General features: G+C 32.8%; 1 protein-coding gene across 1 annotated transcript in view; it reads right to left on the minus strand.

Annotated features, from left to right (window-relative positions):
- LOC131842545 (peroxidasin homolog pxn-2) overlaps nucleotides 1-20,939 on the minus strand; it is a 47,936-nt gene extending 26,997 nt beyond the window's left edge. Inside the window, exon 1 of the mRNA XM_059191115.1 lies at nucleotides 20,784-20,939. Within this exon, the coding sequence (XP_059047098.1) occupies nucleotides 20,784-20,800 (17 nt within the window). The 5' untranslated portion in view covers nucleotides 20,801-20,939. The remainder of the gene's footprint in view (nucleotides 1-20,783) is intronic.
- Nucleotides 20,940-22,277: the final 1,338 nt, after the last annotated feature.

Genomic DNA, 22,277 nt, shown 5'->3' on the forward strand with positions numbered 1-22,277 from the left:
CTAATTTCTTCTAAACTAAATTCTCAATACTAAAGGATTTCCTAACTTGCTATTTTAATATGTAAAATGAATAATTCTTGTAGGTATAGACAAGTATATACAAGATTATAATTAATTAGATAATACATATTATATCGGTAATTATTTGGATGATCCGTACATTTGTACTACCGTTACCGTTTTGCTTTTTAAGTTTATCTATACAGATATCATCCTAGGAAAAAGTCTACAAAAGGCAGTGTTTGTCAAAATATTGCATGGTGTTTTGAGGATATATTCGTATAGTCTTGGTTTACTTCTATGTATTTGGTTCAATTTGATTACTTGGTAATGTGCAAAAGACCTGTAATCCTGGATAATTTCAAACAGTACGTAATGTTTATGGTTTAGTTCATTGGTAGATTAATCCAACGCAAGGTGGTGGTTACACAATCGTATTACAAGGCTAAATTTTAGAGCTAGATGCTCTTGAAGCTCTTGAATGAATTTTATTATTTAGAGTAGCATTATTATCATAGCCTTCTTTTTTAGACTAGTCTAATGCTGTTCGCCATAGTTGGCATTTGCGGCCTAAACGGATAGGGGGCCAGTGCAGATGACACTTCAAAGCTGCGGAAGGTATTATGGAGCGACTGAATGCCAATTCCTGCATGACGGATACGACTATAGCCTGAGGGCACCGTTAGGGGTCCGAACCTCGGGTCGCCTAGGCGGCAAAGTTTGAATTGTACGGGGGATGGATCAGAGAGGTATTGTTATTTGGCTTTTTGACTATTATAGATAGAGTGCGAACTGATTATTATCATTTCATATATGTGGTATTAGTTTTTCCGAATGTCACAAATCATATTTGTTCTTTTGAATTATATCCTGAAACCGACAGATATTCATCCCTTCAACTATTATATATACGACGGTTATGCATTTAAATATATTTTTTTCGTATTAATTAAGTTTCAAAATAGTAGTCTTTAAATTCTCCATAACTAATTGAATTTGTATGATATAACTTCCAATAAATTGCGTAATATAAGTTTGAAATAAAACTTGTTTTTGTCTAAATATATTGACATTTTAAAATAACTGATTCATATTCAAATAGGACGCTAACAAAATATATATTCAACTTGTTTGAAATATGGATACCCAAAATTAGTTCAAATGCTTAACTTATTTATGGATGCAATTTAAAATCAATGCTTTAAATCTGGTATTTATTAGGTATATATTTCACTACGCGAGCTGCTTAGCGCCTACTATATTTAAAACTCAAGAAATAATAAAACATGTAAAATATAAATGTCACATTTCTGCGACTTTAATACAGGATGCTTAATTGTATGAATAATCAGGAACAATATGGCCTATCATATACTGTTCCAGATTAATTGGTCGTGATCATTAACAAGACCAATCGATTTTGACATTGACATTAGTTTTGTCATTTGTTCTCGATATTTTTGTTTATTTCTATTCGAATATTATTATGTATTCTAAAATATCTTTCTTTTTGACACTTGTACTTTTATATTGTTTATGTTACTATCCGGAGCGGAGACGAACAGAAATTATTGAAATTGATCTAGGCGAAAAATATATCAATGTAAATAGTATTTACTTTGTTTTATATATACAGACAGACTAACTAAATTACACCTCGTCTGAATATTATTAAATAGAATGCAGCTAATGATTAACATATTATTTATGAGTCAAAAAGGAGGGCATTCACTTTACCATGAATGTATGCAAATTTAATGTAGGTAATAACGTCTGATTATAATTTGATTCGCATCAGACTGAGTGATATTTAGAATTATTTGACAATTAATAAAACTAGAGTTACAGAAAAGAAACAGTAAACAAAGTTTCCTAAAGAGTGTTATAGTGCTATCGGCATTTATTTTATTAATTACCGATTTTTATAGGTTAGTCAGAAATATTATGTCAGTATCTTTTAATACACATTAAATAAAATATAAAGTACAGGTATTCATAAATATAACGATTTTGTATGAAACTAATATTCTTTTAATTTACATATTATTCACTAAAGAATAATATGTCAATTAAAACAATACTATTACAAATGTACACTCGATTTAAAACATGTGTATATAAAATGTATTAATTATAATTATAGGTATTATACATGTAGTATTTAAAAAAATTACGTCACTTCACACTTGATATTTAAATTAACCTAGTGTGCATATACGGTGGTTTACGTGCAAGTAATAAAACTGCGTGTAACAACTGGTCAGATTGCTTTCAATGTCAAAAACGCGATGGAATTGCTATCAGCCTCGATAATTTTGACATTAGTGAAATGAAAGTGCGTTCGATTCGCCAACAATACGTGACCACTAGGTAAAGTGTCAATGGATGTTGCTACTCATAGTTAAAGTTGGACAAGGTTAAGTGGCGAAACTTAAAAAAAATAGCTCACTGGATGAGGCACGTGTGTATAGACATGTCAACGTTTTTTTGTTTCTAGTTTCTACGATGGTTATACCCGAAACAATGGATACCTTGCGCAGCATAAACTTATAACAAAATACTATGGCATAACTTAAATAATAAAATGTAAGCAGAAAGTTGTATGTAACCTCTATGGCTAGTAATTGCTAGTTAGTATTAATCACATGGCGAAAATTTTATTAGTATTTTGGTAAAAAAATCTGGGTATTGTAGTATGTCTATGACAACACTTTGAGAAAATAATATAGCTACCTCCAACTCTGTATTTTTCTCTGAGATATTTAACGTTTATTCGAACACCTATTGTTTCATTCGGAAGGTTACGAAAACGTGTCGTGATTAGCACAGAATAGTGCAAGAAATGAAAAATACTGCTATAACTACGTTTCGTTTTTGGTTATTTATTTTACTTACGCATAAATACATTAAGAAACGATTCTATTAAACTTGCAAATTATCTTAAATCAGAACAAAAAGTACAATGATTGGAACGTAGCTGTGACCTCAGTAGCCGGACACTAGTCGACCTTACGCCGATAACATCCTGAACATCTCCACATGTTTGCTAGGCTACCATCCACTCATATTGTTGGATATTAAAAATACTTCTCAATTCTTGCAATTGATACGAGTATAAAATGTTCCCGGAGGGCATTTACAACTTTATGTGCAGTTTATTTATTACAAGAATTGTTAAATATGACGTAACATAATGTCTTCTGAAATAGTAGAGACAGTCGATCTTATAGAAAGTAGTAACAATTAGTTGTATATTCATAAATTGGTATCAACATCATAGAATAGATATAGACAACGGCAATTGCATGGCCCATGCGTGGCCATACGTGGCTTCTTATATATTAAAATTCTATATAAAAGATCAAAGTTTCATAAACAAGTTCCAGTAAAAGTAAATAATACTCAGATGTTTTCTCTAGTGAACGAAATATTATATTTAGTAATAAAACTCTATTTAAAAAAACAGTTACAGCTCTGAGTATATATGAGGGATTTTTTACAACTTTTTGCCTGTAAACACAATTTTATCTGATTACTTATAAAGTAACTTTTTAATCATAAATTAAAAAGAAATTTTGAATGTATGAATCTAGACACGCGGCAGCGTGTCAAGCCGAGTTTCAAGTAAACTGGCTTGCAGCACCGTGTGTATATTTACACGAACCATTTGGAGCCACTTTTGACCCCCTCATAACTCAAAAACTCTTTCACACAAACCTGTCAAATTTGGTTCATATATTGAGACTTGCGAGATAAATATGTGTTCCAAATTTCATAAACATATCTCAAACGGTTATTTAGATATTAATGTCCAAAAATCGTCATTTTTATCACTGATCAACTATAGATCAAAATTATAACCCACTTCCAGATGACCTAGGAAGTTCAAATTTGGTATGCAGATAGGTAATTAGGTGAATATAAAGGAAAAAATCTGAAACTGGTAAATTGTTATCATTTTACTACAATTTTTCACTTTAATTGATTCTATTTCAACTTATACTGGACGAATACTAAAATTCTATGAAAACGTCGATAGCCACCAATTGACATTGATCCCTGGCGAAAAATCTCATCTTGTACTGGACCGAAAGTAATATTGTATGAAAACGTCGATAGCCACCAATTTACGTTGACCCCTTCACATCAGTGTCGATAACTAGCAAACTTCAAATATTGCATTGAGCGGTAAACACTAGTTGCTATAATTTAGATTCTGTCTAAAATATACTCGTACTTATAACTAGGAGTATAGTCGAATTTCGAATTTATTATGTTATTAACTGAGATTTGGTATTAATTATTGTTTCAATATTTAGCGCACATCGATAGTGTAAAATCATTATTTTTATAAATAATTATTAAATAATAGGCATTTCGGTATAGGGCGCCGCGGCGGCGCCGTGTGGGAGCGGTGCGATAAAACTCAATGTTTTGTTTCTGGATATCTAACCTATAAGGTTGCGATTTATGCTACGAAATTTATAGCTTTCTTAAATTATACTTATATATTTGTGATTATATTATTATTACATTATTTTAGTAAATACGTATGGTATAGACAATAGTTTAAACCAAAAATTAATAACAATTTTAGTATAGTTATAAGTAGGAATGTACAGTTAACTCGAGAATGAGAACTTATTGGTAACAAATTGTTTTCTTGAGAATTCAATAGATAACAGTCAATTTGTTACATAATCGTCTTTACGAACTATAACGTGTCAATACCAAGTTTCAGATATTAAATAATGTACCTGTTGATAGAGAACAATTCCGTATTTGCTTAACATATGCTATTACTATCCACAAATCACAAGGCCTTAGTTTTGGCAGTCCTCTTCTCAACATAGCCTCCTCTATATTTAATAAAGGGCAGGTTTACGTTGGACTCTTCAGAGTTAAAACCTTAGATGGAGTACGTCTTAACAATTTTGATCCAAGTCACGAGAGCTCTATTGTAGAGTACAACCATCTGTGGACGTTATACCGCCCCGATTTGCCCAAAAATTCCTGATACTGAATTGGCAATGCACTTGAACATTTAAAAGTTACAAGAAAATATAGAAAATAACACAAAAAAAGACAATTATACCCCGTAAATATACGAAAATACAGTAATTTATCAAAAATAATTTGGTATTAATTTAGTTATAAATAAGTACCTCGTATAATTTATGTACAAAAAGTAAGATCTCATCTCTTTTGTCGTAGAAGTCAACAATCAAGGTATATATCATAATATTAAACTCGGCTATCATTTCACATTTATGTTTTTGATGGGATATAATCTATCTGTATCAATCCTAGTAAAATAAGTTTACGCAACTGCGTTTTTATCTTGCAGTAGTTAGTCACTTACTGAATACCAAGAATACGGAAAAAGTTGCAACAAAGGTATTGTAAGGAGTATTAATGCATTCCTTGGAACGCTATTAGCGAGATGAGAATAAAGTATAAAAACAATCTTCTTGAAGATATATATGTTTGTATTTGTAAATAATGTTATCTTTGTCTATTATGTCTTTGGAAAGAATAAAGGTACAATAATGGATTGTGATTATCTGAAATGAAGCGTTAAATAAAATTTATGTTTTTAATGGTTTGGTGTTGTAAGTGTAATAAATGAAAAGAAAAATAATAAACATTAAAGTCACATGCTTGAGAAATGGAAGTAGGTCACATAATGTTTTTTTACACTAGCTATAGGGATTTTTAAGGTAAGATAAAAAGTACCTCATCAATATTTAAAGCGTTTTAACTTTATGAGTAATTTTCTGTGATAAACAGTAAAATACTTCCGCGTGTATTTAGTATTTTATATTAAATGCTTTATGTCAGCAATAAAGCGTTTTTGTACTTATTAAATATTAATTAACCGTCTATTTTTATTACCAGTTTGCTAAAACTATGTAAATAACAACGATATTTTTTATTAAATTTTTTCGTGAGTATAAATGAAGTGCAATTTGCAATGCCAAAGTCGAAGTAAACTATTTTACAAATAATGTTTTGTTGTAGCATTTACAATGATATATACAAATATGCATTGTTATTTTTATACGTTTGTATATATTAATGTAACTTTAGTTACGAATACTATTTATAATAACTGTGTATACTAAATAAGATTCTTAGGATTTCTTCTTAACAATTAATTTATGAGCGGACATAAATCGGTATGGTTTATGTTGGCTCTTCACAATTCACATGATTATATTTACAGTAATTATAATCATGCTGAGTATAATTCATAATAATATCATATCTTTTTCATTTCTATATAAAGAATATTATACAGTGCCAAAAATAGTCCGATCCGGTGGCTGAAAGTGGCGCATGATGTAAATCCCGTAGATTCTATTTAGCGGCAACGCTAATTTCAACAAAGAGCTGTCATTGGGCAAAGTAAGTTTGTGAAACTGTACATGAGGTGATTAGTTAGTGACACTACCTATACTGAGTGTTATTATTCAATATTTAAAAATCTTAATTAGGTACGACATTTTTGTTTGCATATGGAAGAGGTTTCGCACGGTAACGTTTCCGCGTGCGTTCGCGCCACTGACGTAACTGTGTGTGCCTAGACCCGCATAACTCTTGGGCAATATTACTACGATAGAAATCACGTGAGTCCCTATTATCTTTACGTATACATACATAAAATAATGAATGTCTATATGTAAATGTAGTTAAACAACGTGGGAAAACATAAAGAATATTGTTTTAAAATCGCTCTTTTTTGTACATGTGTAAATACGAATGTTATACGGCTTGATGTTGCACTATTTCATAATGTATTTACTAATTTAAATTTTAGTAATATAATTATGTAAATAAGACAAGTAAGATTGGAGGAAATATTCTCAACTAAAAAAAGTAATCATCATAAATTGAAATAGGGATAAATATTGGAACATACGTGAAAGATGTACCTACACTCGAATTTGTTATTCTTATCCTTTTTGTAGAAGTTTGCAATCGTATGAAATTTACCCTGATCTAATAATATTAAACACTGATTGCTTGCATAAAAATGGTTCCATTGTTTATTAAAAATTCGAGAGTGTATTATCTTCATTATCTAGACATAAGTCGATTTTCCCATAACTATTATATAAAAAATGTAAGAGTGAGTGCTTTTTTATTGTGAAGATTAATAAATTCGTAGTTATTGATCCAATTACAAGGTATATCTTAGTAGTGTATTTACTTTACTTAATGGATACAGGTAATCAATAACATCTATTACCAGTATCATTACACGAATACAATAAAATAATATACTAAAATTATGAAAACATCGGCACGTAGAAATAAATATCATGTTTACTTAATTGTAAAGCGGAAATTCACTTCAATCATCAATAGGTCACGGTTGATTGAACCGTTTGGTGGCTACGACCAACAAAAATATCATCACGTGATGACAATGCATAACCCCATAAAATTGCATTTGATATCGGTCCATTGGCGTGAATATTGGATAAAAGTCCTCACGGCAATTAAGTGGGGATTCTTGGTGTGGCAACGAGGCTTGCGAAAACTTACCCGAGCGAGGGGAATAACGATTACCTAATCACTTACAATACCGCCCATGCCGGTTAGTTAAATGTGTGATAGTAGTACCAGCTACCTAGAACTAAGAACTAGAACTTATATTAGATATTTCAGATTTGCATACCGACTGTAACCATTTCTAGAACATACTTTAAATATTTGTTGACCTCAGTGGTTTTAAGACACTGCATAACCGTGTCATGGTTTGTTTCTCTCACAATACAAATATTAGATATGTGTACTCTATATATATTATTATACATTAAGAAATAATATTAATTTATAAGTTCTGTTTAGATTTAGACTCGTTGGTGCTGTACGAATTGTTGAGTTATATTTATTTATTTAAAAAATATACTGCACATTATGTTTAAATATTTCTACGAAAGAAACAAATTATTTTAATTTAACAATTTTGTTTAATGGTCGCAGTTTGCGAGCATTTTCTGTGGGTAGGGAGGAAGCCTGACCTTGTTTACGAAGTGTTTTTTTGTTGAGAGTCATTAAACCCACTACCTGCGATTATGGCTGAATTAAAGTTGAAGTCGTTATCGGTCAAACGCAGCCATCTCATCATTAAAGTGCGATGAAGAGGAAATAACGCTCCGAAGGAAATAAAAGACCAATCATCGGTTGCTATGTAAGGTATAATTTGATTGTGAAGTTGTTACCTATGTGTAAATATTTATCATTAATAACAAATATGTAATTCGTAGAGGTTTGGTGCTATCGTATTTTTGGGATTACTGGTCATAATCGATCAACATACATGCCACTGACACATAGTTACGAAAAATAAATAAAATAGAATTAATACGAACCTGTAATGTATATTTTACTATATATATATTTATTTATAAATTTGCGTTTAGTTTTGCAGTATCAAATTTTTCAGCTATGAGAAATCTGTAATATAGCCTAGAATCCAACCATATTTGTTTTAATTGCATTTGTTTATTGCAACTAAAATAACAATAAAGTATATGAATATGTATATACCACAAATATCATGAGAAAATACTCGGTTAATATAAAAAGAAGGCTATTGTGTTCTTAACTATAAATAGTTATATCAAATTTGAGATTGGTTTAGTATGTACTGTAATTATAAATATACTGACGTATACAAGCCGGTTTTTTTCACAATACTATCCTTAATCGACTCGACGTTAAAACGTAATGGGCTTTGTATATAATACTTTCTCACGGCTACAATGACCAAACGTTAATAGCAGACATGACACTTAACTATAGAAGTTGTTTCGATGACACGCCTATCTTCTTAATCGAAGTGTCAACAGTAATTACATAACGCGACACGCTGTATGGCGGCGATTGCTTTAAATTTACATTGACGACACGTCAGCCACGTTTACATAGCGACAGATTGGAACTTAGTTTTGAGCGTTAAAATAAATTACTTTGATAATTTATTCAAATATTATATTATTAAATTAATAAATAAGCTGTGGGGTGTCAGTTACATTTAATACTACGTTGTTATTGATATAAATAACTAAGAAATATAAAGATTAATTATAGAAAAATTAGTTTGGGACGGCGGTTTTATGTTTAGTAGAGAAATACACATATTGATACATCATAACAATATATTAGCGTTCTATGAATGGAAACGTATGATAAGGAATGAGTTCATTAAAAAAATATATTGCAGACTAGGTGACTTCGTCCGCTTTTATTATGCATTTTCTTCTTTTACATAAAAGTACTTGTGCTCTCTTGAATAGTATATTCTTTGCTTGTGCCTTAGTCGTCTCTTATTATATTCGAGTGATGAAAAGGAGTGATAACATGTATGTATGTAAATATGGTGTATAAATGATAGAGGATTTACTAAATAGGATTACGTTAAAGAAATTGGATCACAATACAACAATTTATTTAACCGTAAATTGAAGTTTCTTCTTTTTGAAATAATTAAATTACGTATACTTTTTGTAATTAAATTATTAATTATTTTAGTTAATAGAATTGTACTGATATTTCACTTTGTAGACAATAGATGGAATAATGTATATATTTTTGTACTGAGTCGTCATTAACCTTTGGGGTTGAAGTTGGCTAGGGTTTAGAAAAATATTCTATTTTCTTCCTTCAAAAGTGTCCATTATATACTTAGAACTTATGTATGAAATTGCTTAAACACATTTTTCTCAAATTTGGTCATGATCTCAGTTTGAGCTGCTCTAGGTAGAAATTTAGTCAGAGCGCTAACATATTTTATTATTTATCGAAAATTATCGGAATTTACAAAAGTAGCACAATATATCTAAATAACAAAAAAAAATATGTTCATCTCTAGCGTTTAAAAAATAACAAAACTAAAGAATTTTATAAATTGTAGCATGTCATAAATGTATACCGTACTTAAAGAAAGAAAGATGATACGAAAATATAGTGTTGTGTACTATTGTGTTATATTAACAAATTATATGCTAGTTGTTTGTACTTTTATTTAAAGGGTTTTATAGATATAAGATTTCCTGTTATAGGAGTATATCTATCGGCTTCAAGATTTTAAACTTCATAATTTTATCCTTCTATACTGTCCTATCTTTGCGTATTTTAGTTTATTAGTTTTATTTATATATTTAGTATTTGTGCTCAATTTTATAGGTCCCTTCTGACATCCTGGGGATGAAAGCGTACTACATTTTATATACAAGAACACAATGAGGTTTGACTTCATCACTTCATTACATAGAAATTTATAAGAGTGTCAATTCCGCTCCGAAATCAGAATTTCAGTTCCGTCTTTTGTTCGTTTTTTACAACTTTTATTGCTACATAGTTCTTAATTACCTGTCGATAATAGTTTAAGATAGGTTGATTGGCCTTTAATTACTTCCTAACATGTGTATCGTAGTCATGACCTCTGGTGAGCTGCATGACGGCACGTAATATGGGCTGAATTCTGCATCCGGATTTGTAATGTACATATTTCTATTAGTTCGCCAAATATGTTTGCTTTTAAACAATATTAAATATATATGTAATAAAAATGCATTATAGTTTTTGAATTGAATTAAAGGTAGGAAGAAAATAAATTATTAAAAAACTTTGAGTCTGAGTTATATTCTTTTATAGGGAAAATGTCTTTATGTCACTAGTCTCTTATCTGGCATACGTGAGATATCTTCTTCTTTTTTAATTAATATTTATGATTATATTTAGAAATATACTGAATAAAATATATAAATTAGAAACTTCGTGTCAATGTTTCAATGTTGTTAAGTTAACAATATCTAAAACTGTCCTAAATTTCAAATAAAAACTAATCAGAAACATGTAGGTAAATCATAAGGATCGATGATGTATACACACAGCGTAAGTATGAGTCAATATTGTGTAATATTAAAGGAAGGAAGAAAATTCTATTGCTCGGTTATTATGCTGTAATGATGCGCATGCGCTCTTACCTAATGACCAGCAGGGTAACCGTTATACCTAATTTATTTTCTGAAATTTTGAAAATAGTAATATAGTATAGAAATATTTATTTACATACCAACAATTAACAATAATAAATAATTGAACCTGAGAGAACCCTTAGAAGAACAGCTTCTTTGGGAAAACTTTATTATACTCGTAATAACAGTAACATTGATAACATATAGCATTAAACATAGATTATTAAAAATATTAAATTCTAAAAAAAAGCAGTATATTTTGCTAAATACAAATAATGAAAAACCAATCCGATGCGCAAGTAGTATATTTATGTAATCTATACTTAATTATAAAAAGGCTTAACGTCTTGCAATATCAGAATACAGTAAACAAATAAGACACGTACGTAGATACTAATTCACTAATATCGTGTCGAGATAAAATTAGAAGATACATCTATATCTGAGCTGTCTCCGTATTATTTTAGATGTTCTATAATGACTAGAATAGATAAAGGGTGTTACATAACAAATAAGTCTTTTTTTATCGTTAGTAAAATTTCTAACTCCATTCGAGCTTATTAGATCACTCATTCTACTGTTTCCACGTGAATACTTATTTGTCTATAGCTGATTAACAAAATGTAGTCGATTTGTCGAACGAAAGTGAATCCGCCGGCGGCGGCTGGAAGAAATCGAAAACACGATTACGCAAGCAGAAGTTGAAGGCTGGGGGTCCCCAGTTGCGTAAAGTTGCGTTGTCCGCGAACGGGACCATCGTACACACTCGTGTTGTACATACATACTCATGTCACTTATGTAATATTTGAATAAACATATGCCAGTATATTTTGCCTGAAATTTTAGTTAATAAGATGTCTCATTGTATATGTTATGTAACATCCGGTAGCCGTATACTTAATGAACGTAACATGCCACCGATTTTTTACTACTGTGGCCTATTAGATTCCTATCCTAATTTTGTGTGTCAGCGTAAATTTTTAACCAATTCTCCGTAATGGAAAAAATATGATAAATAAAATACGTGAGTCAGAGTCTACCGCATTGTCCTTGTACGTTGGATGTGATGTGCTTAGTGAAATGTAATAATATTTAGAGTAACGTTTACCATGACTTCGACAGTAAGACAAGGCCTCTATCTACTGCATGTGGAGTTCATCATCATCGCAGCCCACTGCTGGACATAGGCCTCCCCCAAAGATCTCCACGACGATCGGTCCTGCGCTGCTCGCATCCAATGCCTTCCAGCGATCTTGACCAGATCGTCGGTCCACCTTGCTGAAGGCCTCCCCACGCTGCGTCTTCCGGTCCGTGGTCGCCACTCGAGGACTTTACTGCCCCAACGGCCATCTGTCCTACGAGCTATGTGCCCCGCCCATTGCCACTTCAGAGTCGCAATTCTTCGGGCTATGTCGGTCACTTTGCCCTCTGAGTGACTCTGAGCTTGTTCATGGGGCCCATCGTTAGCGACCACGTCTCTGTGCCGTAAGTCATCACTGGCAACACACATTGGTCGTAAACTTTCGTCTTGAGACACTGCGGAAATTTGGACGAAAAGATATATCGGAGCTTCCCGAACGCTGCCCATCCGAGTTGAATTCGACGATTGACCTCTTTCTCGAAATTGGATCTACCTAGCTGGATAGTTTGCCCTAAGTATACGTACTGATCGACAATTTCGAGTGTAGAATCTCCGATTTTTACGGGAGCAGGTACGACATGGGCGTTTGATATAATTTTCGTCTTGTCCATGTTCATCTTAAGACCTACTCCTTGTGAGACTCTACTGAGGTCTTCGAGCATTTTGCTAAGGTCTTCCAGGGTCTCAGCCATGACCACGATATCGTCGGCAAATCGAAGGTGATTGATGTACTCGCCGTTAATGTTGATGCCCAGCCCGCTCCAGTCCAGAAGCTTGAAGACATCTTCCAACGCAGCAGTAAACAGCTTTGGCGATATAACATCGCCTTGCCTGACACCTCGCTGCAGTTGGATAGGCTTCGAATTCTGGTCGTGGAAGCGAACTGACATAGTGGCGTTTTCATACAAACATTTCAACGCTTCGATATACCGATAGTCAATTTGGCACCGCTGGAGAGACCGGCTAGTTCGGGAGGCTGGAAGTCGTCAAACCTGCGCGCGAGACGATTCGTGATGACTCTCGAAAACAACTTATAAACATGGCTCAGCAGTGTTACGGGTCTGAAATTCTTCAGAAGCGATTTGTCTCCCTTCCTGAAGAACAGAACCACCACACCCCTTTGCCATGCTTGATGCGTTCTGCCCTCGAGGATGACGGAGTTAAATAGCTTCTGGAGGATTCGTAAAACAGGTCTACCTCCAGCCCTCAGAAGCTCAGCAGTAACTCCATCATCGTCCGGCGCCTTGTTGTTTTTAAGTTGTTTAAGAGCCATACCAATCTCGTACAGGCTGACGTCCGGGATATCTTCGGTATAGTGTCGGGTTAATTTGGCTCTAGGGTCTTTCGCCGTGTTGTTAACAGGTGCCCATGTTGTCGTGTATAACTGTCCATAGAACTTCTCAATTTCCCTCAAAAGTTCGGGTTTAGACGATACGATCCTGCCATCATCCGTCTTAAGTCGCGTCAGCTGGCTCTGTCCGGCAGCCAGATCCCTGTTAAAGACTTTTGAACCCTTGTTTTTCTCAATAGTCTCCTTTACACAATTTGTGTTAAAGTGGCGTAAGTGACGAGTCAAGGACTTAGAGATCTGCCTGCTAAGTTGCCGATACTGGGAAGCATCAGTCGGAGACTGCAGGACCATACTCCGCCTTTCATCCATCAGTTTGAGGGTAGAGATAGATATTTTTCCGGTTCTTTCTGCGCGGCGGATTTTGAAGTGTTTAGACCCAGCCGCATGAACCTGTTGTTGTAATCGTCCACGTCAACGCAGTCACCAAGGCATTCGAAACGGTTTTGCAATTCTAGCTGAAAGCTTTCGGGGTTTTGTATCTGTATAGGTGTAGGGCGGAGCGTGGATTTCATCAGTCGGGATCGTTCGAATTTCAGATTCAGATTCAATGTGCCTCTTACCATCCGGTGATCGCTTCCAATTTTGACGGCATTGATTACAGAGACATCATTGAAAATCTGTCTTCTCGTTGACAAGATGAAATCTATCTCGTTTTTTGTGGCACCATCGGGACTAATCCACGGCCATTTTCGGTGTTCCGGCTTCCTGAAGAAGGAGTTCATCATAAAGAGGCTCTCCTTCTCCATGAAGTCGGCCAGCATTTGACCTCGGAAGTTCCGATCACCAAATTGCCCCACTCTCAGCTCATCACCGCTTCGTTTGCCCAATTTTGCGTTAAAGTCCCCCATGATAACGTTATAATGAGTCTTTGTACTATGTATGGCTCCAGAGCCATACATATGTATGAGGATATCTCCAGAGATATCCTCATATATAGCCTCAACCTCATCGTCGGAGTGCGTCGAAGTTGGAGCGTACACTTGGATGACCTTCAACGAATACCGTTTAATAATTCTGAGTATCAGGTACGCTACCCTAGTCGACACGCTCTCGACCTTGATAACATTATTCACAAGGGACTTGTGGACGAGGAACCCGACACCGCCTTGGGACAGTTGATCGTCCTCCCGGAAGTAAAGCAGATTGCCGGATTTCAGGACTATCGAGTCCTCCCCCTTTCTTCGGACTTCAGATAATCCCACGACATGCCATTGTAATCTGCTCAACTCTTGCTCCAGTTCAGTTAGCATTTCGTCGGTCCGCAGTGTTTGAACGTTGTATGTTGCCAGGGCCAGTGGTCGTCGTTTCTGGTAGCCTAGTCTTACCCGGAGATTCTTCGCACCCCCTGCCCCGCCGTTTCCATGACCGCTACCATGGTCAAGACTAGCGGGGCCGCCGGGGACTGGGGGCCGGGGCCTTGGGTGTAAATCCATTTGGGGGGATGTTGCCATAATCGCCACGCTTGGCATGCGGGTTGGCGATCGCAGTGTGATGGTATTTACTCAGTAGAACGCTACTGCTCGTCCACTGGTCGATGTATCCCTTAGTCGCATTTTACGACATCCACGGGAAGAGAGGGGGTGGTGCTATTCTTACGGCGACACCACACGCATGTGGAGTTCAGTCAAGAATAATATCTATATAAGTACATACCCGTTCCCCTAAAACTATCCTGCTTTTTAGATTTACTGATACTCACTAATCAACTGCTATAAATATATTAATATCTAAATCCTAATGACTAAGGTTAGAATATTTATATGAATATTGAATATTCTAACCTTAGTCCAAATAAACCTGCAGGTAGATAGTTAACAGTTAATAATCATATCGAATGTCAGACGTATGACATTGTGACATATTTTGTAACAACATACCTTCATAATCTCTTTAACTTGTGTAGATACTGAACAATAATGGATTCATGGCTTTCTAATCTTATTAAACCGCTTAAATTGAAGTCACGCATAATCCTATACAACAGTGGCATATAAATATTACGTAACAAACAAATTGACGCATAGACAATAGTGCCTCCGTGCTTTACGTTTCAATTGTGACCCGCATTCTTTGTCGGGGCAAAGTTACATCACCCTTGCATTTGAACATGTGAGCATCTCGATGTAAGGTACAGGTTATATTGAACACGAATTATTTTTCGTGTTCAATATAACCTGTACCAATATCTTAGTTATATTTTTTGACGATTAGCACTTGTAGAGTAGTTTTAAACGCATTATATTTTTACAATGTTAGTATTGTTTTATATTCTAAGTAACTGAGATATGTGTTTGGAATAAAAGTAGCAAAAATATTTGTTGAAAATTAAATTATTCTATTATAATTAATTGCTCAATATTCCTATTATTTATTTTCTGATCGATCTTCAACATAAGTTTGACGCATAAACGAATAAGGAACAAACCGCAGCATATTGTTATATATTTTTTAAATTAGTACATTCCATATGTATATGACAAACTAAAACCTATATATAGCAGTATCTCTATTATAGATAAGGGTAAATTGATTTTATGTAGAATTCTTCTGTGTGGATGGAGTCATTATAGAACAAATACGGAAGTAGTACTCAAAAAATCATAACCAGCACAGTAACACTATTATAAATGTTGAAGTCTTTCAGTCTGTTGGCTTTTCACAACTAAACAGGTATTAATGAAATTTGGTACGAAGAGAGATTGTATCACGTGGACGGATATTGCCTATATTTTATTCTAAAAAATAATCCGGGAGGAAGTGACATACAGAACAAAATTTTATGCAATATTTGATATAAAACAAAAACAAAAACATGCAACTAAATTGTGAACATCCTATTTGAAATGTGATTGATTTAAAAGGTGAAATAAAATAGTAATCCATTCTTAGTTTCTATTGAAAAACTGTGTGAATGATCAAGGAAAATAAAATAAGTTGAGTATTTAAATTCTAATTATTCTCTTCATTTAGTTTTGTAACTGTTCACTAGCAAGATTGAAACTAGCTCTAATTCAACAATTAACAAAAATAAATAATTTATAACTGTCATTCATTTTGGACACTTCTCATTTTATAAAATGTAAATGGAATCCCATATAAGCTACTGATCGACCTGGTGGTATATGGTAACTGTTGCTTATATATGTAAACGGACATAAACGGACCCGGAGGGAGATCTCGAGAAAACAAAGACGTATTATATGTATTGCCAGTAATGATTTAACAATATTCATATTATACTACCTACTCGCTCCGGCTTCGCACGGGTGTACATAAACTTCTTAGTTATTTTGTCTATTGCTGATAACTACGTCAAAATCTGTTGCGTGGTTAAAAGATTGAAGCGTACAGAGGCGTGGGAGACTTTGGTTTATACTTTGTTAAGGTCAATCATTATTATAATTCAAATAAGTGATCCGCACCGGCGTTTCTCGAATGGTACAAAACTGTATTATATATTATTTTCATTACTTACTGTGTTGATGGATGAAAACAGCATGAATACCAGTTTAGTTGTTTTTGGAACTATCGCGAATATACAAACAGATAGACTTTGTCTGCTAATGTGTATATTAATGAACAATAAGGTATTAATTAAATCTTGTAATTATAAGAATAATTTTAAGAAATTACTAAGCATTTTCCTGCTATGTAAATTTATATTTAAATACGATGTTTTCTAAAGAATACATTTATACAAAAAATGCTAATGCCTTTACAATTATTGTTGTTGCTAATCTTCGAAGAGGATAATATCTAACATCAATTACCTGGATACCTTAGGTATCTAGATCTATTATAAGACTATTACTACTATTACTATAGTAAGAATATATAACATACTTCGAGTAAATTGTGGAAAAATTAGTTAGGTGATTTATTGTATTAATAATTATCCACTATTACGCAACACAAAGAAAATACATTGCTTATTTTCAACAAAAACAGGAATTGGAAAATAGATAGAAATAAATCATAGATTATATATAAGTATAGAGAACAAGAAACTAGTGTTGTACAAAGTACGGTATTTATGTTTGTTTATAAAAACAGCGTAATGTTATAACATATTTGACCTAATAATGAGCTAGCACTAAACAACCATGGTTAACAAATGTAGCCAGTGAATCTTTAGATAAGTATATAAGTATATACATATATCCGTCTGTTTTCAAAATATTATATTTTGTTTAAGCTTGGCTTATAAAGAAAGAAAGGCTTGGCTCGTTGATGTCTTTTAGCTAATAGTGTCTAGGCGATTCATTTAGTTAAGATTTTAGAGACCTTGTGTAACATAATTAAAACTACCCACCTTCAACCCTTACTATAAATAATTCTAGTAATGTTTACTTTAAAAGTATTGTTATTTTTATTATTTTGTTTTCTTGTATGGAAGTTCGTTTCATTGAAGACTGTCTATTTTGTGTGTTGTACTCCAATTTAAATAATAAAAAATAATATATATTTATATATATATATATATATATATATATATATATATAAACATTTTCATCTCCTCAGTGTGACCACAAAATAGTATCTACTAATATCTACTATAATTTTATTTTAAACGTTTAGGACACGTAACCGACGATATTACCGCCGAATACTTTTTTTAGCAAATAACTTCCGCGTATTAAATTACTACGAGTATAGTCAACAAAGAATATTTGTATTTATTGTAATATAAAACTAATCGACTACCTTGTTTTCCGGTCTGAGGTCATGTATAATAATAACGTAAAAATGTGTAAAATGCAGCTTTTATCGTAAAATCAGGTAATTATGAAAATAGTTTACTTATATTACAGGTTTTGATTTACTGAGTAGTAAAAATATTATAACCATATTAATATAATTTATAAATATATTAGCATATGTTAAATTTGTACTATACAGCGTTAGACTATTACTATGATTCATCTAGGTACTCGTAGGTTGATACATAAAAATATTACCACGTATTTTTGGTTTCTTGACATCAGTAATAACAGTTCAGTAGAATATAGTTAACAGTTTTATTACTCATTGAGGTATCTCAACCACAAATGTTACTCTGTCATAGCAATAGGGTGCTACCGAATTATCTGTATTTATTTCTACATAGCATAGTATTATAAAATTTCATGTTTAATTAAAAATAGTCGTTGCTGCCTCAGTCACTTCGGTAAATGCTTGACTTGGTGCAAAAGGCTTTGTTTAGGTAATAAATAAGCTAGAGTATTGAAATTTGTCTTATCTAAATAAAGGACTTTGAAAAATTTTTTATAAAATATATATATATATTTATTAATTTAGCGTAAAATGTATAAAATTGGCGCCTATAAGTCAAACTCTACCAAATGATGTGCATGGCCACATAATTTTATTAGTTAATATCTTACCTATATTTGCTGTGAAGCAGCGATGCGTGCGTTATAGTGTTACGGTCTGAAGAGTAAAACATTCAATGTAATCTCTGTTACAATTGGCGTAACACCTTAGACCTCAGAAGTGGCAATGCATAGGAAATGACCTGACAACAATGTACTTATTCTATATATATATTTATGTCATCGGTCATTCTCGTGAACGGGTGCTGGTGTTCGAGTTACGAACACTGATTTACTTTTGCAATAGCATATGTTAGTGCTCACTCTATTCTCCCAAATGTGAAGATTCTAAACTTGATGAAGTTTTCAACTTGTTTGTGAAAAGGACTGCATTTAATCTGATCTGAAGATTTTCGGATGAAGTTAAAATGATTGTCGGGAGCAATATATATATAGCAAGTTTATAAGATATCGTTTTATTAGAAATATATAACAACATTATTCTGATTTTATAACACGACAATAAGTTCTAAGTATTTAGTCAATATTTATATTGCTTTATGGCCATAACAAAATAAAACCAATCAACAATTGCCTGATTGAATAGTTGATTGGCTATGTGTACTCGTAAATATGAATGCGAATAAAATATTTGTACTCCAATAGCTTCCTGTATGCTATTCGACGGTTTTGCCAAAGTCAATTACTAATTATTTATATTGTAACAATTTATTCTTCAAGTAAATAAGTCAATCTTTACTCTGAGTTTGTTACATAGGATATCTGTATTTCATACGAAATACCGAATTATTTCTAAATGTTATGTAAATATATTAAGGTTGATTTTCAAATAACCGCTTTACAATTTGTGTCCTTAGCAGAATTACGAACATACATATATTATGAGTATTTATTGAACTGATTAAATCTGTGAATGATCCATTAGTTTAATAAATAAAAATAAAGATTGCACGGAAAAGCTCTAATCAACCTCGACATAGTTATCGTTTACGACTATAATATTTGTATTTCAGTTAACGCAACTTTTGCCTTGGAGGAACAACTGGGGTCACAAGTTAAACTGTCAAACGAATATTGGAACAATGGCCATGAGGTGCGAAAGTTGACACGGGACAACGTGCGAGCCCATTCAATTATCTTTTTGTCGGTTCGTGAATGTATTTAGTAAAAAACATTGTAGTTGGCTAGTTGGCTATAACTTATGACAAACGTCTAGTACTCAACAACAAGATTGCATGTTTAGTTACGTATTTAGATATTACTAAATAAATAAAAAAATTAAGAAAAAAATAACAACCTCTATTATTATGTGATTATTCTAACAATTGTTTTCTGTCTGGTTATTGTTCCCGTCACAGAAGTTTTGATGATTCTCGAGAATTTGTTTTTCTTTAGTGTTTGTACATTAGTGTTAGATGTCACTGAAAAATTTTAGAGTTAGTAGGTATTATTTTTGTGTGTTATAGCATGACGAGTTTAACAGGAAGTGTTGTCTAACAAGACGAGATTGTATCTAGTGCCTTCTGATGTTTTTTTTGCGAAATCATATAAGACTCTTATAAATAAATTCTAAAGTTTATTAGTAACTAAAATTTATATCATTAATTAAACTTTCATATTTATTTTATATATAATAAGATATAAGATAAAGAGATAAATATAATAAATATATAAGAGATAAATTATACATCCTTACAAAAATGTAACATCTTTATAAATCTTAATTTGAATAAAGATCAAGGAGTTGAAGTTGAAACCTATATTAGAATTGTTCTATATTTGTGATCGAAAGAATTTCTGTTATTGAATCCTAAAAAACTAGCCACAAGAATAAGAGACAAATATTACGAATTTAATTTTATTATTTTCGAGACGTATAAATAATACAATGACGTCATAAGTAAGGGCATGTGCATATGAGTGAAATAATTTAAATATAAGTACTCTAGGAATATTCTAGGACTTACGGTCTTCTGGTTCCCATTTTGGCACCGGTGGATAACAGAAAACAAAACAATATCACTATATTTCCAATCAAACGTTCGAATGTCCATACGTATTCAAAAGCCGCGTTCGAAATCGAGCCGTGTGGCTGACGCGCGTCCGTCGCCTCGAACGGCCTGCTTCTGCTGCAACGACCGCCGCTGGGAGGCTGCGACTTGCCACCGATTCAACAACCGACCCGTCAGCGCTCGCGAGAGAGAAAGTTACCAAGTTATCAAACTTCGTGGTTACGTTCGATGATGACGCTATCTTCCCCGCCGACGACGATTGCGTATTCGATGACAAAATTTAATTCGCGCGTCCCCGCGACAATTTACGCGCTACTGACACGGTGAACACACTACCTACTTTTGCCAGTTTGTTGTTTATTTGTTTTGTTTTTAGTAGTATGAATGTTGACAAAATAAGCACAGTTAAGCGAAGAACTGATTCGAGATGAATGTCGTTCAGACACAGTTTGATTTTTATTTATAAGCCTTATGGCATATAAATTAAATGAGTGAATTGATAATGGGCTAGCGGTATTTAGGAGGCTGTACGTAGTGGATTGCAATTAGTACATATCTATAAAGCTACATTTTAAAAACTAGCTATCACATTTAAGAACACTTTAATGAAGGCTGAAATACTTAATGATGAAAAAAATCTGTATAGATTATATATATTTTATATTGAATAGGTATAAATTATTTTTGCATAAATTTAAAGAATACATCAGTTAAAACAGGAATATTTAATATATTAATTATTTACACGTATTCTCTCACATTAAACGATCTTTATCCACGATCGGTGCGGTGGCTGTAGAATAAGAAGGCTGGACTAAAGGTCTGTTGAAAGTATATTTTTAGATACACGTGATGATTATAGTCGCTGATTGTCGTTTTAGATCACGTTGATTGTTTATTTGTTCATATGTTATAATAATATTAAATGATTTAAAAGTAAGAAATATAAACAGAAAATCTGCATTCCCACCCGTATAGATAATGTTTTATATTATTATATCGTGCGTGCAACTAGCAATCAAGTTTCTTTATAGAGCCAATACACTTGACCTTCAATAGTTCAAGTGTAATTTTTAACAATTCATTTCAGAATACTCTTGTAGTTTGGTGGTCAATGATACTGGAATTGATTGGACGTTTGATTGACGGTCATATCTGACGTGTCTTATTTGATTTTTCTATCTGTTATTTTGCTACAGTATCGTGTTACAACTTAAGGTGTAATGTAAAAACTCATGGATTATTTAGTAACTCATTTAAATCAAAAGCAATGATATAAATTAATAAACTTACATTTGTCTAAATAATGCGTATAATTTTCTATACTCTTACATAAGATATGAAATTAATTACCTTAAGAATGTAAGACCTAATTAATTAACTAATTTAACAGAGTTCAATTAGTTTACCAAGTATGACATACAATAAATTAGGACAGGTGTATACTTA

This window comes from Achroia grisella, unplaced genomic scaffold, assembly GCF_030625045.1.
Source record: "Achroia grisella isolate CSIRO2021 unplaced genomic scaffold, CSIRO_AGI_Agris_v1 utg241, whole genome shotgun sequence".
NCBI classification, from domain to species: domain Eukaryota; kingdom Metazoa; phylum Arthropoda; class Insecta; order Lepidoptera; family Pyralidae; genus Achroia; species Achroia grisella.